General features: G+C 37.9%; 1 protein-coding gene across 1 annotated transcript in view; it reads left to right on the top strand.

The window, feature by feature from the left end:
• tbxas1 (thromboxane A synthase 1 (platelet)) overlaps nucleotides 1-27,078 on the top strand; it is a 53,114-nt gene that overhangs the window by 20,792 nt on the left and 5,244 nt on the right. The window contains exons 4-10 of the mRNA XM_057347977.1: nucleotides 3,293-3,345; nucleotides 6,107-6,203; nucleotides 9,152-9,268; nucleotides 14,289-14,377; nucleotides 14,679-14,827; nucleotides 15,011-15,141; nucleotides 15,219-15,566. Coding sequence (XP_057203960.1) covers nucleotides 3,293-3,345; nucleotides 6,107-6,203; nucleotides 9,152-9,268; nucleotides 14,289-14,377; nucleotides 14,679-14,827; nucleotides 15,011-15,141; nucleotides 15,219-15,566 — 984 coding nt within the window. The remainder of the gene's footprint in view (nucleotides 1-3,292; nucleotides 3,346-6,106; nucleotides 6,204-9,151; nucleotides 9,269-14,288; nucleotides 14,378-14,678; nucleotides 14,828-15,010; nucleotides 15,142-15,218; nucleotides 15,567-27,078) is intronic.

The raw sequence follows: 27,078 nt of genomic DNA, 5'->3' as shown, positions 1-27,078 counted from the left end.
ACCACCACCAAACCTCTGACACCTTTCTCAAACTTTATTAAAAACGTGTTCCCTGGTAAGTAAGTACTATGTGAATGAATCCCCAACAATGATTTTAGAGATTTGTGCCCATGTTGCATTATTTGTGAGATTTATATGCGCCATGACGTCTAACGTACCCGCCAAAGGAAGTAGTCGCTTTTAGCAACTTGTTAGCAACCGCCATTTTAAAGACACAATAAAGTTTTAAAGGTTTACAGAATCACCGGCATTTTGGCCCACTTGGCCTTCCACATGCTCTCTCCAGGTCTCGTCTTTGTCCCCGCCCTCTTGTATCCCTCGTTATTGATTGTTAATTAGTTCATGCCCCGCACCTGCCCCTCCCCTTTAAAAAGCCCTGGTGTCTATTGTCTTGTGCTCGTTCGTTGTGTATTCATGGTGTGTGTACCATTGTGCCTTGTACCCACGTGCTTACCGTTTCATCATACTCGTGTTCCTGTTGTTGGATTATTTTATCTTGTCTCAGTAAGTGTTGAGTTTAGTTCATGTCTAGTGTTTGGTTAGACTAGTGTTTACTTAGTCCTTGTTTCTGTTACCTGTATTATTATCCCCCGTGCTTATTACTTTACCCCCTCGTGGGTTTTTGTTTGGTGTTTGTTTAAATAAATCCCTTTTGTTAAACCCCTTCAACGCTGCCTGCATCTGGGTTCTTCCTCGTGTATTCGTGGCAGGTGCGAGACAGAAAAGCGAAAAAAATTATATATTTGGAATGAATCGAACAGAAAGGAGCAGAGGTGCGAGGAGAGAATCATGGGTAACAGGAAGTGATCTACAGAGACGGACGGGGTCGCGCATGGAGGAGCAGATTGAGTCACATTTAGAGGCTAACCGACAGTCTCCCGCAACCCACAGAAGCACATTATCATGACACACTCGGTTACCAAATACAACACTCACAGACATGAGATTCGGCCCATTTAAGATCCTAAACAACATAGCTACAGCTCTCTCTCTCTCTCTCTCTAATACAAACACACACACTCCTGATATCTCTTTATCCATTTCTGTATGACTTTCTTTATTCTGCCGAACATAAAAGAAGATTTTCTAAAGAATTTTAGTACCCAAACAACATTGGCCCCCATTGACTTCCGTCGTCTGGCCACAAAACCACAGAGACATCTCAAAATATCTTCTTTTGTGTTCTAGACATCATGCTCGTAGTCAGAAGTCTAGTGCTGTGATACTAAAGAAAGCTTGACGTTATAAATGCACCAAAAATAAAAGTGTAAAATAGAATTTGGCCTCGATAATAGTCTCTTTTTCACAGGTCTATTCTTGAAACTGCATATCTCGTACCTCTTTGGAGCGAAGAGGGAATATTAGCAGCGATGACATGATGACATCTTTTTAAGACAATTCCAATAGGACCTTCGCTAAAGATCGCTGAGTGTGACTGTCCTCTTCGGTCAGGCCGCAGTGTATTGATCGTATCCGTCTGAGATGAATCCCCAATGAAGCCAAAGACAGAGGCGGTTCATTTGTTTAAATTGAGTCATTGTATTTCGTGCTCTGGCCTCTTATTGACTACAGCACACTAGGATGCAAAACATAGAACGTGCAGATGCGCACAGTGTATGGCCGTACGACAGGACAATAATGCACGGCTGAAGGAGAGGACATCAGAACAGGACACACACCCAACTGCTTACAGAGAAACACACATGCATGCGTCTCTGCTTAAAGCCTACCAGGGAGAACACAACAAAAGTGGATATAGGGCAGGCTGTTTGGTGCCACTGTGGTAGACTTCTTTATTTGTAGAGACAGCAGAGCAATCGGCTGCCCGGCTTAATGTTCAATGCTTTTCTTAACTAGCGCCATGAAGTCTTGAATAATTTCCACAGTGCAACTTGCAAAGTTGTTCAGAACTAAATAAATATATCAAACTGTGAAACTGCTATGGATGTTTTCATCATTTTCTCAGCGGGCCTTTGAAATACATCTATAAATCTAAGAGCTGAGATCATTGATGTGTTTGCTCTGTACTGACCTCTACTGGTACTGATCCAATAATGGCTTGCACGGCATACCCTGCATTCACAAGTGGGTCTATTCACAAGCCATACTGACAAATGTAAGCGTTCAGGGCATTAATAATGAATTAATTTTAAATAAATAATTGAAGCGTTCATTTTTAAAAGCAGATAAATCCGTTTTTTATTGTGCATTCTAAGTCATCAATCAAACTGCTGTTGGGTTGTTTTGATTAAGTAATAATAACAACTAAAAAAAAAGAAATAGAGCTAACTAACACAATAAAAACATGATTTTTGTTTTTTTTTAATAAATGGAGTTATGCTGCATTGAGATTATAAGTGACTTTGTCGCTGCGAGTTGCCAGGGGTTGGCGGTTAGGTCGCTAGTGGGCGTTCCCACAAGTGGTCGCCTGAGTGACGACATCCACTGATCACGTTAGCTCTACCATCTTCCTATTGGCTGTCGCTCCTGAGAGTCGCTCTTCATTTCAACTTAGTCGAGTCGCTAAAACGGTTGCTACTGCGCGTGTCGCCGGAAGTCGCCAGCTTTCCATTGAAATGAATGGGATCATGTTGCTTCTAATGTGAACGAGGGGTGATCTGTTTTTGCAAAAGGAACTCTTAAATTGAATAAATAATATCTGTAAATAATGCCTTTCACATACAAATGTTCTTGAATGTGTTAATATAGAGAAACTTCTCAACCACTGAAAATCGTATTAGCTCTCTATCTCTTTCTGCATCATTTGTCTCTTTCTCTCTAAACAATATCAGTAGTGATTTTATCAAAACTGCATTGGGCATTCAATTTTGGCATTAAAAAAAGACATTAACATTTCTTAGGACATTTCTTTTTACTGTAAATCTGAACATTGAAACACATTGAACATATTTACATTGAGATCGACAGATCTCTCACTTCTGTATTGCTTCTCTATGTAACTCAATACGTTACAGCATAACTGTAAGTAAAGGAACTTCGGTCTTTTACACATTCACAGGGATCCTTTTACCAGAGAAAAGGGCAAAGTGAATGTTACCTACACACACAAGCACGCACCTTTGTTTTACAGGGACTCTGCTGAAACAGTTATTAAGTTGTCAATCACAGTTATATTCAAGAAGAATCAAGGCAGGCTTGAATTATCAGGGAAGCTTTTCTTTGTTGACTGAAGATTGTAGATGATGCAAGACCTTGACAGCGGAAAATTGACATTGAAATGTTCAAATGGTCTCTGTTGTGTTTTCATACTTCTTTTTATGATTATTTTCAGGGTTTTTTAGGTCCACATGCAGATCTTATAAACAAGTATGGACGAGTGTGTGGGTAAGTGTCTGGATTTTGATTGAGGTCAGAAGCGTCCGAGCGAAAAAACATTTGAAAGATAAGTTTGTTTTGTTTCTTTGAGAATAGAAAAAAATCGTAGAAAAAAACTGTTACATAAATATTTAATTAATATATGTTTTATATATATTTATTACAACTGAATATCAATTCAATTAAAAGTATTTATCATTTTAATTAATAATTTCATTATTTTCCCATTTACATGAATAAACAAAAAATAGTGAAAAGCCTGTTTGTTTTGTTAGGTGAAATTTGAAAGACCTCTCATTATCTTCTGCATAATGGAAAAAATTCTGATTATATTTCTACGAGCAAAAGCAAAGCAAGCAACATAATTGCTTGAGCCATTTCCACATTTATAGAATTATTTCAACACAAAACAGCCTCAGCACAACATGTTTGGTCGTGCGCTGATGTGATAAGACGTTTTCCTCTTTATTTCCCACCACGCAGTAGGTATGCTCAGTCTTGTCATTCATATTCAGACAGCATGAGCTCACAGTGTGCACACTGTCCTCTAATTTAGTCAGTCACTGGCCAGACATTGTGGTTTAATGTGCCTGCACCTGAGAGGCTGGCTTTTCTTCACGGGAGATCAAAGCTGAGAGTGCCACTGTGCTTCCTGTGTCTAATATAACAAGAATATTTTGTCTGTTTGTGTGTGTGCACTCACTGGGATCTGGATTGTGTCGGGACCGGAAAAGGGATCTAATTCGAAGTCGTGTGGATATATGTCAGGAGACATTACGACATCTTTCGGTTAGGGTAATCTAAGAGTCTGAGCTCCTCAAGAAAATCAAAGGGCTTTGAAAAACGTATCAGTGCTCCGCACTCTCCTTAAAACCCTTGTCGGCTCCCGGAGCACAAGACATCAGTCAACCGAGTTCAGAAGTTTTAGCGCAATGCAGAAGCACTCGGCTTAAAATGAGCTGAAAGGGTGGTTTTCCACTTTGTGAAGGTGCCATTTATTTTTCACTCTATATCTGTCAGATATGATTTTAGAATATCTTTAAGTGACTTCTAATGAGAAGGTATGGGTGAGATGTCATGACAAACCATCTGGTACACTACCAGTTAAAGGTTTAAGATCACTTGACAGAAATGTATTTGGTGGTTTTAAAGGGACAGTTCACCCAAAAAAAACACTTCTGTCTTCATTTACTCACCCTCGGGTTGTTCTAAATCTGTAGACATTTCTTGTTCTGATGAACACAGAGAAAGATATTTGGAAGAATGCTTATAACCAAATAGATTGTAACCAACTAGTTCTTGGCCACCATTGACTACCATAGTCGGAAAAATGACACTGGTAAAAAATGCCCCAAAACGGTTTGCTTTTCTACATTCTTTGAAATATCTTCTTTTGTGTTCAACAGAACAAATACATTTTCCTACTATGGTAGTAGACGGTGTCCGAGAACGGTTCTGTTTTGTTGAAGACTAAATTTTCATTTTTGTGTGAACTGTCCCTTTCAGTGTTGGGTAAGTTACTCTGAAAAAGTAATTAATTACTAGTTACTAATTACACATTCGATAATGTAATTAGATTACTGTACAAGTTACTCTCTTCAAAAAGTATTTAATTACTTATTACTAATTACTTTCTATATCCTACATCAACCTTGATGAGTTAAGTGATTCAAGGATAGACATGAAACGGCTCTTTTCATTCATTCAAATAAATCATATAAAACTACATAAAGTATTATTATTAATTACAAATGTGAGAATTATACATTAAAGCGCGGATTTTAAAGTTAGACTTTGAATTTTGATGTCAATTCCTCTTCTGCACACACACATATTACACAAAGTATTTAGTTGAATTACATCAGAAGTAACTGTAATTAAATTACAGAAAAATAAGAGTAATCCCTTACTTTACTTTTTCAAGGGTAAAGTAATTAAATTACAGTAACTAATTACTTAGTAACTAGTTACACCCAACACTGGTCCCTTTGAAGTCATTTTTTATGGAATATTGGAGTGTTTTTTATGATTTATCAGCATCTGATGATGTCTACAGTGAAACCTCGCGATGGACGATGACATCGTTGTTTTCTTTAAACAAGCTGCTACGTTATGAAGTGAGGCAAGGCGCGAGCTAGGCAGTTATCAAGTCAGGCGTGTGTCATCTGTACAGTGCAAGCTTCAAGGACCAGCTGGGCTTTACAGCCACTGGACGCTGTAATGAACCTTAGCACACTCCAGAAGCGTGTATGAACTAGATTAAGGGCTTCGGTTATTCGCCTAAAAGCTTTCATATCTAATTATCAGCGCTTAATAAAGGTGTTTAATTATCCGCTTGTTCCTGCTATTTCCTGTGAAACTGATTCTCGAGGAAATAAAGAAATAATACAGTCAAAATACAGTCAAAATAAAAGGAAGTTGCATGTTGAATGAAGACGGTATCACGCCAGCACACACGCACGTTCTCAATCCTCCATTTCACAGCGAAGATGGCACGACCTCAACAGTGAAATCTGCCACGCGTGACTACAAAAAAAAAACTACCCAGAAGCCTCATCAAATTTCTCACAGATCTGACCTTGACACACACACACGGTGTGCGTGAGACAGATGTGTGTCTGCAGGGTCTGTAGCCACAGACGTGATGCGTTTTATCTGTGTGTGCGTTTGTCCTTTGTTCTTTTTTATGCTGCTGCTCCCAGGGAATTAGAGTGGTGCACTGTTATTTATTCATTTCATCTTGTTTGTTTGCTCTGTCTGTGTGTGTCAGTTATTATTTAGGCCGTCGGCCGATAGTGATCGTGGCAGACCCTGAAATACTCAGGCAGGTGATGGTGAAGGAATTCAGTAGGTTCCCAAACAGGATGGTGAGTGTGACATTTACACAGCCTACACTCTTAATAAAAAGGGTGTTTCAACGTTTCTTCGATGCCATAGAAGAACCTTTTGGTTCCATAACATCTGAAGAACATTTCTGTTTCACAAAAGGTTCTTTGTGGCGAAAAAAGGTTCTTCAAATTCTAAAAAAGTAAGAAAGTGATGGTTCTTTAAGGAACCTTTGACTGAATGGTTCCTTGTGGAACAAGAAATGGTTGTCACTGTGAAGAACCTTTTAAGCACCTTTATTTTTAAGAGTGGAATTTCACACACACACACATGTCTGGTTTATTATCTCCGTGGGGACAGTCCATAGGCGTAATGATTTTTATACTGTATATTTTATCCCCTAAACCTAAAGATCATTGCATTTTTAGATTTTCAAAAAATATCGTTCTGTACGATTTATAAGCTTTTTTGCCGATAGACCTCAATTTTGGTCCCCACAGTGACACGGGGCCCCATGAGCTGGTGTGTATTCAGGTTTAGGTCCCCACCTGGATATAAAAACAAGGCACGCACACACACAGGTGCAGACACACTTGTTTCATACACTATGGGGACTTTCCATATAAAGATTTTTATATTGTACCAACATTATATTGTATCCCCAACCCTCACACGAACCTTTCAGCATTTCTACATTTTCAAATAAACATCATCTAGTTTGTTTAATAATAATAATAATAATATATTCATAAATGTATTGCTTTTTCTGCATTGGGGTAAAATCATCTATACAGTACAGTTTATATTAACTAAAGTTATATTAACTTTATATTTACAACAAGGTTAAAGGTTCATTTACTCGACCTCAGGTTGTTCCAAATCTGTGTAAATTTCATTGTTCTGCTAAATTCAAAGAAAGATATTTGGAAGAATGTCAGTAACCAAACAGATCTCATGGAACAACCTGAGGGTGAGTAAATGATGACAACATTTTCATTTTTGGGTGAACTATCCCTTTAACTCGGTCTTTAGTCTTCTTGGTCTAGTTCTCTTTCAGATCAACTGTTGTCATAATGGAGCAAATGTTTGAAGCGAATCTTGCTAAGCAAGTTGGTTATAGTTATCCTGTTGACATGTTTATAGCTAGCTACATTTCACATTAAGGACACAAACACACACACCGTGTCATAAAATAATTGACAGCAATGACAGGGATAGGTTTGCCATACTATTCACAGTTGTGTGCATTCAACAGAAGTTGATGTATGTGTGAATATGAATGGAGAAAGCAAACGCAGTCTGAGCACTATCGTTTTGTCAAAAGGCACCAGAGCTTTGAACTCAGTTGGACCAGAGAGGTCAAAACAAATGATCACATGACTTATGTATCAAAGCAGAGTCAAAGGTCATAAGATGGCCTTGCTGCTAAAGCAAAGCATGCTGGGAAATGTGCAAAAGAAACTATTATGGGAGGGCCAGATCAATACAGAGGCCATGTGCACCACTGGGGCTTATCAGCCATCACTTCAACTGTGTGTGTGTGTGTGTGTGTGTGTGTGTGTGTGTGTGTGTGTGTGTGTGTGTGTGTGTGTGTGTGTGCGTGTGCGTGTGTGTGTGTGTGTGTGTGTGTGTGTGTTTGTTTGTACTTACAATGCATCCCACAAGCAAATTTCCAAAGGATGTTGCCATGGCACCAAACAGCAAACAAACAGTATGTGTTGGCGCCTTGTTAGTTAGTTAATAAATAAGTGCCCCCCCCCCACACACACACTGTCTAATCATCAAAGTCGACCCAGCACAAAGCTCTGCCACCTGGCCTCAGTTACCTCTCTAACATCTAACAATCTATGCCTGGCCAGCTAAGTATACAAAGGTAGTTTTAATGAAAGTGAGAGTGTTATTCAAAACAACACTGCCAATATGAATCCATGTGATGAAGCCATTTCAGACAGTTAAAAGTGTGTGAATGTGCATGCTGACGCTTGGCCAAGAACGTGTTCCTTTCTATTCTGAGTAGCATGTAAAGTAATGCAGCAAAAAATGTGTTTACAATGTAGTATGCTGTGTTGTAGTGTGCATACATAAAATGTGCATATTATGTACAGTGTATATACTACAGTTTATTACAGAAATAATTAGAGAAGTATGATATAGGCTATTATTGCAAGCGTAGCCATTTTTATCAAACTGTTGCCATGTCATGGCAGTAGTCCATGTGAGAGAAAAGAACTACAAAAAGACGGACACACTACACGTCCCTGCTGAACAAAAAACAATAGAACTCTGCCTATTACACAACAGAAAATGTAATGGATTTAATGGTTTAATGGGAATTGTATTGGTTTTAATGGACACTGTAATGCTGTCTACAGGTTTGTGATGGAGTTAATTGGAGGGGCGTTATCTGGCAGATTGATCCTTTTGGAATAATTCCCAAAACACACTACAAAAATGTATTTTATAATAGTTTTAATGAAAAAAAGCTAATGGTTCATGATGTTATTTTAATGGAAACCATTAGAATTGATGGTTTCTGTTGGCTTTCTACTGGGGGGTTTTTTTCAAGAGAGGAAAATTAAGCATGCATTAAGCATGTATGCTTCAGGCTTAACATTTACTACTTTTAAATTTGGCATAATTCAGATATTGACTGCTGTTAAAGGTGCAGTATATGAATATTTAGCCGCATCTACAGTAGCGACGAGGTTGCGAATTGCAACCAATGGCTCACCCTACCGCTCACCCCTCCCTTTCGGTGTTTCTAGATAGAAATAGCTCATCCCAAGGTAATAAAAACATAACGCTTCATTATGTAAGGTCTTTATACACCTTTGAAGACATAGTTATTTATATTATATTGCATTTTTGTCAATGGATCCTCTAAAAAATTGGACCTTTAATTGACAAACCAATGGAAGATGATTTGTGCTTTAGGTTTTGTATTGAGACTTGTGTTTTAAGACGTGTACAAACTGTGTTGTCGATGCAGACTATCAGGGGCGGGACTAAACCGATGAGTGAGAGTCTGATTATGCTAAAGGACGAACGCTGGAGGCGGGTTCGGAGCATCCTGACACCATCCTTCAGTGCTGCCAAGATGAAAGAGGTGAGCTCTGGTTTCCTACGTGAATGTGTGTCACAGTTGCATTCTGGGAAGAAATCGTTCCTGTTATGTTATCACATTTTACGGCCTTGAGTTGATAAATTAGCAGCATTGGAACAGGTCAGAACAAAAACTTGGACAAATACAGGTGCTCTCATATTTTCATAACAGTCATAAAAGTGGTTTGCATAAGCTGTAAATTCAGTGTAGGGCATGAGATTTGTTATCAGATGTTCAAATGAGCATGAATTTCCCACCATGATGGTAATCTGCCTTCCCTCATTTCACACACGAACACACACATTCATGGCTAGTGTGGAGTTACGCAGCATTTGGAGTTAGGAATGCTCAAAAAGACGTCTTTGGTCTGTTGTGCAAGCAACCGTGATTTTTGGAAGCATTGAAAGGTGTTCCTGGACCAATATCTTTGTTTTGTTTAAACCCCAAATCATAAATTACAAATGTTGCTTAGAATGTTGTTCAAGCTTAAGTCACCCGAAAAAGAAGTGCATTTGACTCAAAAACACAAATCATTGCTTGATGTTCCCTCAAATAGTCAATAGAAATATCATGACGTTCGAAAGAAAGAAAATGATCTTCGCTACGGACCCCTGGCCCAGATTGGGGTTGATAGAGTGTTTACCCAGGAACACATGCTTCTTGGCAAAAATCAAAGTAAGCCTTTTACAGAGAGTGCAGAACACGCTTTTCTTAAAAAGACACCACTTAAGCATTGAACCCTGACAGTAAAATGTGCTTTTGAATCCTCATCTGAGAGTCTTAGCACAGCATGTGTCTCTTCAGCTGGTGCTGTTCTCTGTGTCGCAAGAGATTTGTTGATGGAGGTCGTGTCAGGCTGCTTTCACAATGCCTAATTTTGTTGGAGCCTGTTTGCATAACATTTAGAGGATCAACTCCACGATATGTGAATATTAGTTTAAGTGGGAGACAGGAACTCAAAGGGAGAGAGTGAGAGATAGATGTTAAGAGAGTTTGACAGCCATCTTTCCATATTCTCCCTGTTGCAAGGATTGTATTTCCTGCACATTACATGCACAGTTTTTTGCTGAAAGAAAACCCAGTGACATAATGATGAAAGCGAACTAAGAGACGCACGCGGCAGTCGGAGGAACAGACAGACGAAAGAAAGATGAGGTCGAAATGTCTGTCTGCAGCAAACCCTGAAAAATGAGCACAAAGGAGTTCACATGACATCACTGAGAACAAAGATGGATGCGGAGTGGATGTGAAAATGATCGGGAGGCTGTGATTGGCTGAGACATACGACAGTCGTGTTGTGATTGGGTGGTCTTGCGTGACAGCAGTTAATTGCTCTTTCGTCCTCTTGGCTAATGTGTTGTGAAGTGCTAGTCATCGGATCTTACATCATACGACAGGATCGATTCTCGGTCTCATGTGACCGCTTTTTCATGTTCTAGTGAACTGAATGATTGAACAAGATTAAATGAGTCACTGATGAAACAAGTCCTGCTTTAAATTATGTTGTCAATGTCGATTCACCCTTTAAAATATTTTGTTGTCTAGGGTGTAAGCTGGAAACGTGGTGTCCTCTTTTACCCTCGCCAAGAATCTGGGAAGATTTCATCTTGAAATCTTGAGTTGGCCTTATGTTATTTGTATAGTTACAAACAAGGCCACAAAGTCTTCCACAACAATATTGAAATCTTTTGGAACTCACGTTTGCATTTCAAGAAAATCATAAAAAGTAGTCATCCTTTGTTATGATAAGAGTTTTGCATGCATTGAAGTGCATTGTGGGAAAGCTTTTAAACTGTGTTTAAGGGGTTGCTTATGTATTCTAAAAATGTAGGCACAATGCATGTTTTTCTATAAAAACCACTTATAAGTAGTAGGCTTATGCTTAAATATATAAATATATATAATTTCAGAAAACAAATTATGTAATATAGTATTATATAAATACTAATAAACACCATTGTATGTTTTAAAATAATACTGTATTTCTGCAAAAATATATAACATTTAAATATATATTATAACAATATATTAATAATTATATAAAATATATATAAAAATATAAAGCATCTATAATATCGCTTCTGTCCTAAAACCTTGTATCTCCATATTTCATTTTCTAACCAATAAAGGGCATTAAGAAGTGCTTTTCAACTTTGACAACACAGTGTTTAATCACTTCAAAAGTACTGTGTTTTTCCATTTCCTGAAAAACAGCGAATTTGGACATTCAAGTATAATGTAATATATATAATTGGCCTACATGTATATAATGTTTTTCCCAGAAATACTGCAAAAACATGCAAAGGTGTCATTTGATTTGGCCACATCTGTAATGTACATGTACAGTATGTTTGCTTATACGCTGGCATATGCCATGGCTGAGATGGTAAACATGTCCATCAGGAATCTTTGGTGAGCTGTGAGAGCAAAAAAGCATGTCTTCTTTCCATCTTCTCACTGGCTCTCACACACATGTGGACTACACACATGAACGAGAGTGACATCCACCCACCCTAATTTCAGCACGGTGTGACATCATGTCGAAAATATCCTCGCACATCACTCTCTTCTACGTTTGTGAACAGTGTGGGTGAGACATTTTGCACAGTGGCATGTATGCAAACTTCTAATGAGCTCATAAACGTCTTTAAAGCGTACTTGAATCCAACTCTCTGTGCTGCGTCTTAAAGCATGTGCATTAACTTAATTACAGTAAACAGAACCCTTATGGTCAACTGCCTTTTCAAACACGTGAGATCTTTCACTGTTAAATATAAGCAGCCTCTGGCAGAAGGTTTTATGGGAATTGGGGTTCGAAATTACGGTTGCCAGTGTTGAAAGCGTAAACGAGCCCCACGTTTTGTGTGTATGTGTAAATGTGTAGCACACACACTTGCTGCCTGTATTGATTTTCATTAGCTGTGGTGTAGCATCAGAAGCACACTGCTCCTGTCGTACTTCATGAGCCTTTCTAGTCATCTTCATCTGCCCGCCTGCACCGAGTCAATATGCATCAACAAACACACACATGCACACACATACCTATTCGTCAAATTTTATTTCAAAGTAAAGCCTCACCGAGATGTCATTTGTTCCAGCTAACTCGCACAGTAAATTGTCTTGACCTTTCTAGGGTGAATATTATTTTGTACAACATAGGTTTTGCTTTGATTAAGTGGTTGCAGTTTAGTTACATTTGTTCGGTTTCAGGAATTTTAACCATTTGTAGTCTAAAATGCATCCAGAAAGTTTATCTGGAAATTAAGGCAGAACACAAAATAAGATATTTTGAGAAATGTCTTGGTGGTTTTGTGCCTAAACAATTGAAGTCAATGGGGATGGACCAGTGATGTTTGGTTACCAACATTCTTCCAACCAGTGTTGGGTAAGTTACTCTGAGAAAGTAATTAATTACTAGTTACTAATTACATATTCAATATTGTAATTAGATTACTGTACAAATTACTCTCTCCAAAAAGTATTTAGTTACTTATTACTAATTACTTTCTATATCCTACATCAACCTTGATTAGTTAAGTGATTCAAGGACAGACACGTAACCATTCTTAATTCATTCAAATAAATAATATAAAACTACATAAAGTACTCTTATTAACTGACTTAAGTATTACAAATGTGAGAAAGATACATTAATGAATGCATTTTGAAGTTAAACTTTGAATTTTAATGTCAATTCCACTATTGTACACATTACACAGCATTTAGTTCAATTACATCTGATATAACTGTAATTAAATTACAGAAAAAATAAGAGTAATCAATTACTTTACATTTTAAAGGGAAAAGTAATTAAATTACAGTAACTAATAATAACTTGGTAACTAGTTACACCCAACACTGCTTCCAACTATATTTTTTTGTGTTCTCCAGAAGAAAGTCATACAGGTTTGGAATGAACTGGGTGAACTGCCTTTAAGATAAAATCACTGAATAATGAAGTAAGGCTTGCTTGGAATCAGGCAGAATGAAAGAGTGGAGTGAACTAGACAAAACAAGTCAACAGGATCAGCATGTACATTAATGCTGATTTAAGGTTGTATTGTCTGGTTTAAGGTAGTTTTTTCAGCAATCCCGAGGATGATTTGATCAGGTTCGGTTAAGTCATTGAACGCTGATCTAATATCACCAGCACCACGCCAAACATTTCAGTCATTCAGATTCAGATTTTTGTAGGGCTGGACAGAGCGTCCTGTGCATACTTTCTTTCTCACAGTTCCTTCATATATCATCTCTCTCTGCTCTTAAGAAGACTATATCTCTTGAATCAATACGCCTCATAGGAGCTGCTGGATTATCAAGGCTTCAGTCATGGGTGTCGGGGAGGAAAACCACGGCATTGAAGAGAGCATCTCATCTCAAAAAAGAGATTGCAGGCGTGAAGCAGTGCAGTTCTCAGAATCTCAGAAAGTGTGTCTCTGGTCTTGTTATACGTTACAGTATATACTGTACATGTGGTTGTTATATCATACACTGTAAAAATTTCACCAATTTCAGCTGCCTTAAATTTTTTAGTTAAATCAAATTAGCTTTATGAGTGAATTGAACTTGATTATATTGAACTGACTTAAAAATCGAGTTGTAAAATACTCATAGCTAATTAGTAACTTGCGACATCTGTGGCATTGTGCTGTGTGATAAAACTGCACATTTTAGAGTGGCCTTTTCTTGTGGCCAGCCTAAGGCACACCTGGGCAATAATCATGCTGTCTAATCAGCATCTTGATATGCCACACCTGTGAGGTGGATGGATGATTAATATTGTGGTGCTCACTAACACACATTTAGACAGATTTGTGAACAATAGTTGAGAGAAATAGGCCTTTTGTGTACATAGAAAAAGTCTTAGATCTTTGAGGTCAGCTCATGAAAAATGTGGGCAAAAACAAAAGTGTTGCGTTTATAATTTTGTTCAGCGTATTAACATTATAAACACATGTAGGCCTATTGGTTCAGCAGTGTTTGCTATGCTAATATCTTTGTGGGCATGTTACTCATTTTTCAGATGGCTCCCCTCATCAACATGGCTACAGAAACATTACTGAACAATCTGAAAAGGAATGCCGAGTCTGGTGACAGCTTTGACATTCACAGGTGCGCGAGGAAACATGTAGTTCTCTTTCCATGTTGTGTTAGCTATACGTTGTGAAATGTTTTTAAGCTTAAGTCGTTTTCTACATTTGTGTGACTAAACAGATAGCCCCGCCCCCAAGCTTGCCCAATTGGTTGAGTGAGTTTTAATTTTGATAGCACCACAAAGCTACAGTTTTTCACATTTTTGAAGGAAATCAACTCACAATTGTTTTCGTTTTCTCTGTGTATTTAGCTGTGAAGTATTTTAACATCTAATTACACGCTTTAGTTTTAAAAACATATGTCGTCTCTGTTTGTGCAGGTGTTTCGGCTGTTTCACAATGGATGTAATTGCCAGTGTGGCATTCGGTACGCAGGTGGACTCTCAGAACAATCCTGATGATCCTTTTGTGCACCACGCCTCCAAGTTCTTCTCCTTCACCTTCTTCCGGCCCCTCATGATATTCCTCAGTACGTCCCACCCGCACATCCAAAACCCAAGCATTTATTTCTGTCTCATTATTTAGCCATGGATATCACAGCTTGTAAAGTGCTCCCACCAGACGATAATGCAAAATGAATTTTCATTATGCTGATATTCCGATTTGCATATTTATGATATGAGAAGGGAGAAAAACGTTTTCTTTCTTTCAGTTGCATTTCCATTTCTTCTTAATCCTCTTTCTGGCCTCATCCCCAACAAATCGAGGGATGAAATGAACCGTTTCTTTATCAGCTGTATCCAGAAGATCATTAAACAGAGAGATGAACTGCCACCAGAACAGGTATGGCCATTCAGTTGCTAAATAAATGAACAAGACATATGACATATTTGCCACAAATGGTTTGTCGACGTCTGCAGCGGCGGCGGGATTTCCTGCAGCTGATGCTGGATGTCCGGAGCAGCAGCGAATGTTTGTCTGTGGAGCATTTTGATGTGGTCAATCATGCTGATGAACAGGCCTGCCCAGATCAGGAGACGGCCAGCGGGCAAGAAAACAGTCAAAGCTCTGGCCACGATTCCGCCAAGCGCGTCCAGCAGAAGAGAATGATGACGGAGGATGAGATTGTGGGTCAGGCGTTCATCTTCCTGTTGGCCGGCTATGAGACGAGCAGCAACACACTAGCGTTCACCTGCTACCTGTTAGCGATCCACCAAGACTGCCAGGAAAGAGTCCAACAGGAAGTGGACGAATTCTTCTCCAGACACGTAAGATTAAAATTACATTTATCTCTATAGGTTTTAGGAAATCTTTATTTCATTTCCTACAATATAGACCGTTTCATCGGATGCACTCGCCTGGCCCAAAGTTCATCTGGTCTGTGTTTGGTTGTAATTTTATATTTAATTTATATTAATATTCATTTATATTGATATTTTATTGTATATTAATTATATTAAATTAAAACTACTCAACAGTTATTGATTCTTTTGGGAAGAATCGGAGATTAAGTTTGGGCCACATAACGTTTGTTTATGTTGTTTGCCGCTGAAACTGTCTATATTTTGTAAATGACATTCTCTTTAGCATTTTAAAAGTGTTTGTTTTATATTAGCTCTACCCCTACTACAAAAATATTTTTATTCACGCTGTTCTTACCTATAATTTTCTAACCTTTTTAGCTAGTTGGTGCTTGTGGTACCATAGTTAAACTAAGGTTACTAAAGTAAAACAATGGTTAATTTGTGGTTACATTGATTTTACTACAAATAAAACATGCTTACTATAATTAAACCAAAGTATTTTCAAATATTTTCAGTCCAGTCGATTGAAAAAGTACTAATACACACATGCACAGACAGCAACACTTTCTATTAAAAAAATCTGTTAACAGTAGTTATTTCAAAGTTCCATTTTATTTATCTCCCATAGGAGAAATTTTGATGGCCATACAGCAATTTATTGCTTGTTTACACACGAACAAAACAAAACAAAAAACATCCCTCTTACGCAATACCATAGTAATACATTCACATTTCATATTACCCATCACCTTACATATCCCAATACATATATCCCTCTTACACAAGCCTAATAATACACGTCCCTTACATATTAACCATCACATTACCCATCACACACCACAAGTTCGTCATTTACTGTTCAACAAATGAATTGATAATGGAATCAAAGAAAATTTGTACCTATTCAGCTTACAAGTCGGCACCCTACTGTATATCTCCTGCTTGACGGCATAAGCTCATACTCCTCATAGAGAATATGGCTTGGATCACCAATAATTTTGAGACTCTGCTTCCTAACAGACCTCTCTAAGATCTCCTAAAGACAAAATGGGGGAAACATACTAATTACAGTATTTTTGCGGCTCTTTTAATCACATTTTTAAGTTGTAACCTGAGTTTAACAGTCAAATTACCAAACCACGTTGTAAAACCATAACATACTAAAGATTCAATAGCTGATCTGTAGAACAACAACATGACATTTTTTTCCACCCCATAGACGCTAAGCCTACGCTAAAAATGCAAACGCGTGCGCAAACATACTCCACTTGCTGACCCCATTTCAAATGAGAATCAAAATAGATGCCCAGATACTTATATGTTGTTACCTGATCCACTTCCTCCTCGTTAACTAAGATTTGGCTATGATCACACAAGTCTAGGGTCAAAAATGAATTCTTTAGTTTTTTTTTGGCATTCAACAACAAGTTGTGTTCCTTACACCATTTCACAACCCCTTCTAGCTCTGATCTGTACGTGTCAACATCTGAATTCTTTGTCAACAAACGGAGTCTAGCTGTATCATCTGAAAATGTTATAATATAATTATTTGCATTGCATGCTGGTTCCTACAGTCATTTGGGCACAATGTGAAATGAAGGGGGAAACATACGCAACCTTGAGGTGCACCAACGTTTGTGATCGTTATATCAGAGTGTAATATTTACAATTACCTTGAATCATTTGGCAGACACTTACAAATGAAAGAGCATTTAACATGTTGTCAAAGAGCTAAACAAAAATAATTTATAACAATTTTAACAATAATCATACAAAGGTTAATAAATGCAAAAAACTATATTGCTTATTGTTAGTTTATGTCAAACAATGTATTTACTAACGTTAACAAATACAACCCTATTTTAAATTGTTTACAAATAATGGTAAAAATGTAGATCCATAACGTTAGAATTGGCAATAATAACAGGGATGTTTCGTTTTGCAATCGCCACCGACTAACAGACAGAAGGTTTTACAGATTCAGTGAATCTGCAGCATTGTGAAGCAGCTCGTGTTTGATTGGATGTGAGTTACGGGAGAGTTAATTTACGGGATGGTTTGCAGTATGTCTGCTTTGTTACTTAGATCATTTACTCTTCTACAGTATAAAAATAGCACTTGCTATGATAATGGTGTCTTAAGTTGATGTCTTATGCGTGCGCATAATGTGCTACTAGTGAGAGACACAGAGAGAATCTTGATTGATTCTTGGATTAAATCTGTAATATGTGCTGCAGAGAGCTGGACAGGATGATTGGTCATGAGAAGTCAGTTGTGGACAATTTAAGTTATTGGGGGATACAGGTATAACTCATGAGTGATGTTTGTTCCTCCACATCATATCAGCGGTCACATTTCCTCGCAGTCTGAGATTCTGCAATCACGCACACAAGTGCTTAAAATATTCTGCATAATATATATATCAGATGATACAAATGATGCAAATGCCAGAGGAGAGATCCAAGCCATATCCAGGGACTAGAATATCATAAAGATTTGTGGCAAAGTGGGCATTTATGACCTGCAAGCAAGCATCCTTAGCAACCACTTCCTCTAAACCGTCCTAGACCTTTGTGAGCACATAGCAACAACCTGGCAACCACCCAAAACACATTGTCATTGTGGCAGCAAGTTCTGCGAAAAAAGGAACGTCTAGTCAAGTTTCTTTTTGCTGTCTGTCTTTATATCCGTCAACCGCTATGTTGCTTATTAAATGTGATGTAGAGCTCTTTGATTTCTCTATGAGATGCATCTAATGGTTTACAATAAACAGACTGCTTTGTAAACCCACACCTGCATCACTTGAATCCTAATACCTGCAGCTCAGACCTGGCAGCCGCGCACCGGAGGAGGGGATCAAACGCAGCTCTGAGTCCCTCTATCTACTTTCTCATCTCATTCATTCAATTTAAGAGCTCCCTTTCCCTTTCCACTTCCAATTTCTTTTCTCTGGAAGTCAGAGTCGTATTTTCGTAACAGTGGGAATAAATGTTCCGAGCGGCATTTAGGAAATCATTTTTCATGGGTAAAAATGCAAGGCCAACCGGGGTCCTGTGACGATGGGGGCATCTTCTGTTTTTTTTTTTAATAGGGTATTTTCGGGGCTATTTGTTTGAGAATGCGGTCTGACGAATCTCTCATTATAATGCATCATTTATTTGATGGTTCTTATGTAACACATCTGGCAAAGAGCCGCCAGCACATCACGCTTACCCATCATGCTTTACATTCTGTCCCCTGGTTTTCGAGGTTAGCCGACAGGATCCCCGTGATGGAAAACAAACCGGAGAGATGTTTATTAAGCCGCTTGCAATGAAGTTTTCAAATAAAAAAGCTTTTGGCAGAAGTTATAAAACCAGTAAGCATTACAAGCACAGCAATAAAATTCATGCCCAGTTTTAGTCTCACGAAGCCTTACGTCCTGAGTCCACCGTATAGCAGGCGATAACTTAATATTCTTTTTATATCGAGCAGCTGGGGATCCATACGCAAAGACATCTGGCCCTGGTGCATATTGAAGGTCAGTCTCATCTACCCTGCTGCTGTAATGTCTGTCTGCGCTCGTGTTTAGCTCAGGGAAAAAGTGTCTTCCAATCCTCCATTTGAGGGGTTTTATTCTCTAAACGCCCCTCACCGTGTGCCGTTTCAGCTCTCAAATGTCAGACTCTCTTCACACACCCTACATGAGGGCACTGGAAGTGTTTTTGTGCTGAAATACACTGGGGTGGAACCGCTGACGGCGTTTACCTGTGCGAACTGTTTCTTGTGGGAAGTAATAATGAATCACAAAGTAGTTTGGAACCTGACAGTGTTGGGTGTAACTAGTTACTAAGTAATTAGTTACTGTAATTTAATTACTTTCCCCTTGAAAAAGTAAAGTAATGGATTACTCTTGTTTTTTCTGTAATTTAATTACAGTTACTTTTGATATAATTAAACTAAATACTTTGTGTAATATATGTGTGTGCAATGGTGGAATTGACATCAAAATTCAAAGTCTAACTTTAAATCCGTGCTTTAATGTATAATTCTCTCATTTGTAATACTTTGGTCAGTTAATAAGAGTACTTTATGTAGTTTTATAGTATTTATTTTAATGAATTAAAAGAGCCGTTTCATGTCTGTCCTTGAATCACTTAACTAATCAAGGTTGATATAGGATATAGAAAGTAAATAGTAATAAGTAATTAAATACTTTTTGGAGAGAGTAATTTCTACAGTAATCTAATTACACTATTGAATATGTAATTAGTAACTAGTAATTAATTACTTTTTGAGAGTAACTTACCCAACACTGGAACCTGATGATCCTGATGAGTTTATTTGGTAGAACTTGGCCTTAGAAATATCAGGGGTATTGGCATAGCTTGAATAAATTGTCATTTTGGATTAAAGTGTCTACTAGATGTATAAATGTGAATGAATGTAAATCAAAATGCATCATAACAGTGCTCTACATGACTTACAGTGTATAAATGCCAAACGATATCTTTAGAAATCTGCATATCGCTGCTGTCCTTCTGAAACGTTGTATCTCCATATTTTGTGATTTTTATTTTTGTCATAAATCTTTAGTCAGCCTTTATTTTTGTCACTGGGTTTTGCCACCGATGAAAAGTAGAAAGAGTGGTTGTCAACTTCGACAACACAGTGTTTAATCATTTAAACACCTGAAAACTGCTAATTTGGACATAAGAGGTTTCGGGAAAACAGCAACGATAGTAAAAATACATGTTTATCTTATGGCTTCAGAAAACATTGAATTTTGCATTTTTATATACAAGTCATATAGAGCACATTTATGGTGCCATTTGTCTTAAGTTTAGACATTCTGTAAATATATCTACTTTTATGTTTCTGAAGGACACCGGGTTGAGTAACCGTTAACAGAATTTTCATTTTGAGGGGAACCGCACATTTAATAATCCGTGAAGCTGATGGGGATAATAAATGACTTGTTTTCACTTACACCCCCGCGACCTTAACAAACTATATGTCAAGGGTGAATTCTGGAATTACTGTTATCGATTTGCCCGTTTCTTTACCACTGGGACAGTTTAAGAGGCAAACATGTAAATGCCTCGCTCGACTGACTTAGTGAACATGTCACAGGCTGCGCACATTGTGTCTTCTGGTCTAGCCGTTCATTTTCTCTTCCTGGCCTGCGTGGTGCCTCCCCGGGTGCCTGTCATTAATTTGCCTTTTTTATCTGCATAAATAACAGGGATCTGAAGCAGAGCGCTACCTAATGAGTCATCCAGAGGTGGGAGACGGGGGCAAGGGGGCCAGAAAACCAAACCAAATTATACGTTTCCATCCAAAACCTCTCCCACAGTGAGAAAGAGAGATAGGATCGCTCAGAAAGACAAGAAACAGTTGTTTTAGGGGGTGATCTTTTATTTTATAATTCTCATAAAATGTATAAACGGCACATTTAAAATGATAATAATAATCATTTATTTATTTTCACCATTACAGTAATTGTTTCGCACTGTGGTAAAGTGAATTTGGGGGAAATATGCTTGTGTAATGAAAATAATGCACACCAGGCAACCCCCTTAAAGATAATAAAATAGTTTATCATATTTTTAGCAAAGATAAGTCATTTTTCCCAATTTATTGTAGACTTGAGAGAGGTCGGTGAAAATAGTTTATTGTGTGATTTTTACTGTAAATATTTTGTTTCAATTTCCTCCTTGTTCTACACAAACGGCAGTCAATGAATATGAGTAGTTGACAAGTAATAGCATCCTGTAGTGTGACAGACAAAAATGTAGAAAATTTAAATTGATACATTTTACAAAATATAAATAATATACAATTATACATAATTAACGTTTTGTTTTCTAAATGTTTGCTATGTCACACCATAGGACACATGTACGGTATATTTGTAAACTACCCAGACATAGCACAGGGAGATAAGGTATTGAAAATACAGATTAGCTTGTACAGTATGTATTGATTTGATGGGTACTTGCAACATGACAAGACTAAACCATAGTGTATAAACGCTGATGTGCTCCCTGTAAGATTTTCTGATCGATACAGACTGCTTATAGGAGGATTATACTAACAATGTGAGCTTGAAAAACAGGTAGTTTGAATGGCAACGAGTTTCTAACATCCATTTTTGTAAGCCAAACTATATACTACAGGCATTTGAGGAATTTTCTGTGAACCATTTAGCTTTGTGGCAGATGTATGTGAGAGAAGTAAAGACGCAGCAAAATATAAATATTGGAAAGTATCTTGATACAGCAAATAAAACAAAAAAGAGCATTGTCTTATTAACAGAATGGGTTTTGAAAGACTTCTGATAGGATTCAGAAAGGTGCGTAAATAAGAAATGTAAGCAAATAGGCAGTTTATGTACACAAATAGGTCATTTATTCTACACTACAGAATGATACTTTGGTTTTGTGAAATGGATTATAATGCAAAAGTGGATTATAATGCATTAAAGAACTGTTTAAGCCAGTGGCGTAACTTTGTTTTGAAAAGTGGTGGGGACAAAAACAATTAATATGTAATAAATTGTTTCTGTAATAACTCGTTGGGAATATTTATCATAAAGGCTAAATGGTGGGTGGTCTGTCCATTGCCTACTCCGCTTTTTGACTCTAGTATGTGGTTCCCAACCTGTCATTTGGTCACTTGGCTGTTGCGGTGCATTACACTTAAAGAACAGTTTATGTGTGCTTGTGCTTGGACACTGGATGCACAAGCAAGCGCGCGAACGAAAATTGAGGAATTTTCCTCAATTATCCGCTAACGCGGATAATGCACGCATTTCATTCTGGCCGCGTTTCTGTCTTACGCAAAAATAAGTTGAGTGTGAGCAACGGGAGATAGTGAGAAAGCGCCTGCGTTTTCTTCGACTTTTAGTTGTTAATGGCCGCTAAACAATACACACCTTCCGCAAGCATTTCTTAATTTCTTCCAAAAAGTGGTGGGGACATGTCCCACCTGCAAATTACGCCTATGGTTTAAGCCATGTCTTGAGCTTCAGAGGGTTAAGTATTAAGTATTTTTTGAAAATGCTGATTTCTTATACAGACTGGCATGCAAGTGTCCCATACAAAATAAGAATTGTAATATAAACTGATATTCATTGGAATTATTTTGTATCGCATCGTCCTTTTTGTGCAGCTTCCGTGCAGTTTAGCACTATGAAGACAGATATAAAGAATGTAAGAAAATATCACAAACAGAAAAGTGTGAAAGCACGAAGGCAAATTGAAAATAGCAAAGAAAACAGGGAGGATACGGTTAAAGAAGGAAGAAGACAGAATGGGAGAAAGAGCAGCCAGTCTGACCCGTGAATAATTCATTGGTGACGTGCCTCTGAGGCTCGACCTCCAGGGGGCTCTTTCCCTCATTCAGGTCTGTGATGGGCTCCTCTCCCCTCCCTGATAGCCTTCAAACCTGAATAAAGAGCTCCAGTCTCCCCGCTAAATTCAATAACACAGTCTTTGACCCATCTGTATTTGTCAGTTCCCATTGCCAAACCTAAAAGCCTCACCTCTTGACATTAAAATATACAACTTTTATAGTATGTAAATCTTAGTATAGTGATGTTGTTTACCTGATTAAAATGAAATCAAATGCGTGTTTTAGCACAGTTTATGTGTGCGTTTCATCTTTTCATTTCAATGCAAGAGAGAGGTCCTCAATGGAGCCGTTAATCCACAATGTTCATTCTGCGGATGAAAGAAGTACATCATATGCTAGTGTGTGAGTACACAAAACTGTACGTTAGGTTTGAAGGTACATGGGTCTGTATGGGTAGATATTTCCGTCCCACCTACGAGCAGCTTGTCATGTGTACTTTTGCAAGCTCTGTACAAGTCCCACATGACTTCACAAGCACACACACAGAGACGCACACAAACATGCATGTGCATTCATGCACAAAAATACAGTCACGGACCACTGCGTCAAACCCCTTCACGATGTTACCTAACAGAGTTTTCACATCGACCAGCACTGCATCGTGTAAAGAGGCAATTTCACAAAGTTTCCTCCGAACAGATGCCTCCATTGTGCTGTTATGATGTTGATACTGTGGAAGGAGGTATACGACTCCCTTGTTTGTTATTTCGTTTTGTGCCGGCCGTTTCCATCCCCGTCGCATGTGCAGTTGAACAGAGCAGATGGAGTCATCAAACCACCGCTGCCACCGTTGAAGGGCCGGAGAATATGTAAGGACCCCTGGGACGGGGAGGAAGGAGGCTTGTAATGTGCCTGATTTAAACAACCATAGCAAATCCACCGTCAGTCAGCTAACCTCAACCTGACGCGTGCGAGACGAATGTCAACAGCGTTTGAATGCCTGCCGTTGTTTGAGAAGCACCTTCGCTGTGACTCCTGGCCCTGGGGGGATATGAAAATGAGGAAGCCATAGTGACAAAGGGTTTTAGTATTTATCTGCCATTGTTAAGATTAATATACTGTATATATATAATTTTCAATTTATTTATAAAGCACGATTTAATTACAACTACTGTTGACCAATGTCAACAGTACCCTTAACAAAATAAAAACAACAACAAAGTCACAGATAAAACTAGAGAACATCAAGACAAGACATGAGGAATATTGATATAGATATACCCCAAAATATATATATTTTGTCACATAGAGTTTTAAATTTAGTTTTATATAGTTGACCATTTTATGTCCGTCTTTAATTTAATTGCTGACGCCACTTGCACTGGCAAAGGACACACAAAGTATCATTTGTACGATTCGACCGTAACCTTGCTTCAGATCACTAGTATTTATTTACCAAAGCCCATGTTTACTTTATTTAACAGGTTAGCAAGTGTACATTTCTGTATCGCACCTGTAAATCATCCTCAAAAAATAGAGACGTAATCTTTACCTTCCAAAAAACATGAAAGAATTTATTAGACGACATTGCTTGCTTAATAAGCGAAGGTAAGCGTTCCTGTCTGACGGAGGCAAAGGTGAGCGAAACCGTGCGGAGCGGCATCCACCGTAATGAGCATTTTAGCTGCGCTATCTAGCAGAATCATGATGGCGAAAACCCTCATAATTGCTTTTACGGCAGGGAGTCTCATGACCCGTCATTTGATTGTCCATTACGGCTGTATTTTCCTGAACATCGAGTCAAATTGAATAAAAGGTGTTGGGGTCTGTGAGGGCGGGGTGATGTTAAATCCCAAAGGCAGTGCTGGGCCGTAATAGCTCGTATCACAGGCACACGGCAGAGCCATGTGAAGAACATAATGAGCGGTGGGCACGCGGACGAGACGCGCGGTGAGTTCACGGCCTAGCTGAATGGGTGGCGGAGGACGGGAGCGTAATGGGGTGCAGTCTTGATGGAGACCCATCATCGTGGGTGAGGGTGGACTTGAAGATGAGATGATTTCAATGCGTCACACACAAAAGCTCATTTAGATTGTTTCAGTATTAGTTTTTCTAAGCATTTAAACTGCTTAATTAAAGCCATAGTTCACCCCAAAATCAAAATTCTGTCGTTTATTCACTCTCGTATCGTTCAAAACCTGCATGACTCGCCTGTGGACACAAAAGATATTTTCAGAAATGTTTCAGTGGTTTTGTGTCCAAACAATGGAAGTCAATGGAGGCCAATGTTGTTCAGTAATCATTGTACTTCAAAATATATTTTTTTGTGTTCTGCAGAAGACAGTCGTACAGGATTTGAATAACATGAGGGTGACTAAACGATGGAAGAGATATCCTTTTTGAATAAACTATCCCTTTAATGAAGCTTAATAAAACAAGTTTACAGTGGGTTGTTTTGTGTAAATTTGGGTCCATCTGGTTCAGCTTTCTTGGGGTATTTTAATTAACTTTATGGTTCAACACACTTCAAAAGGGGTGAAATTTGTTTGTTTGTTGCAGTAAATATAGACTCCTTCGCAAGGTGTAAATGCTGGTCTAGAAGCCATTCTGATTTCTTTTTTTTTCTTTTTTAAATAATAATAATATTCTACGGAAGAGTATTAGGGCCAAGCAATAAAAAATATATAAAACCGTTTTGAGATTAAAGTCATTATAATGCGAAATTAAACCCGCAGTTTTTTGGGGAAAAAAGTTGAAATTAAATGTTGAGAATAAACTCAATAAATTTCGAGAATAAAGTCATTGTGTTTCGAGAAAAAACTCGTTAAATTTCGAGAAATAAAACTCGAAATAAAATGTCGACAATAAACTCACTATACTTTGAGAATAAAGTCGTTGTGTTTCGAGAAAAAACTCGTTAAATTTCGAGAAATAAAACTCGAAATAAAATGTCGACAATAAACTCACTATACTTTGAGAATAAAGTCGTTGTGTTTCGAGAAAAAACTCGTTAAATTTCGAGAAAAAACTCTTTGAGAATAAAGTCGTGTTAAAAACGTGTTAAATTCTTCTAGAGACCCAGCCGCTGATAGTATTTCTTTGTTACTGAAGGAAAGCCTAAAGTATAGCTCGACTAAGTGATACAACTCTGCCATGTCCTCATTCAGTACTACGCAATGAACATGACCCTGATATAGGATAAACGTTTTTTTTTTTTTTTTTTTTTTTTTTTTTATTTCGACTTTTTTCTCGAAATTTAACGAGTTTTTTCTCGAAACACAACAACTTTATTCTCAAAGTATAGTGAGTTTATTGTCGACATTTTATTTCGAGTTTTATTTCTCGAAATTTAACGAGTTTTTTCTCGAAACACAACGACTTTATTCTCGAAATTGATTGAGTTTATTCTCAACATTTTATTTCTACTTTTTTCCCTGAAAAACTGAGGGTTTAATTTCCCATTATAATGATTTTAATCTCAAAACGGTTTTATATTTTTTTTATTGCTTGGCTCTAATACTCTTCCTTAATATTCTGTTCAAACACTTTTGTGGGGTAAAAAAACTGAAACAGGAAGTTTTGGACCAGCTTTGTTTATATCTTCCGAAGTGGTCTATAGCGAAGAAAATATATAAAATCCTGTTGAGTTTTTTTTGCTATTCCTGAGGTAACTTACCATTGTGAAAAGTAGAGATTCTCTTGTGTGCGAATTTCAGCCTCCACATTCAGGTCCAAACACCACAAAAGTACGTTCCAGTTGTGTTTCATGAAGGTTGGAAACTTCCACAATGATGTTGCATTCATGTCTGGCTCCATTCTGGTCTGGATAACTTAATGAACCATTTATTCCCAATTATTAAAATCAAGTTCATTTTTCTGGTTGAATATTCAGTCTCGCTTGGAAGTGAAGAGGGTTGTGAATATTTACTTTAACATTTCAGACATTTTCACAGAAAAGGTGTCCTGAGCTCCAGTGATTCTTCCATGTCTGCATAGGCCTCGAAGATGGCACATTTTCCTCCATCAACTATTCAGACCTTGACCAAGTATTGATTTTCTGCTCAGGTGATTTTAATTAGGCATTTGTAATTAGTTTGCCCATTGTATGCCCCTGGTTGTGTGGTCAAGGCGTTGGCCAGTA

The sequence above is a fragment of the Triplophysa rosa genome, linkage group LG12 (assembly GCF_024868665.1).
Source record: "Triplophysa rosa linkage group LG12, Trosa_1v2, whole genome shotgun sequence".
NCBI lineage: Eukaryota > Metazoa > Chordata > Actinopteri > Cypriniformes > Nemacheilidae > Triplophysa > Triplophysa rosa.
This window is presented reverse-complemented; position numbering and strand designations above follow the sequence as displayed.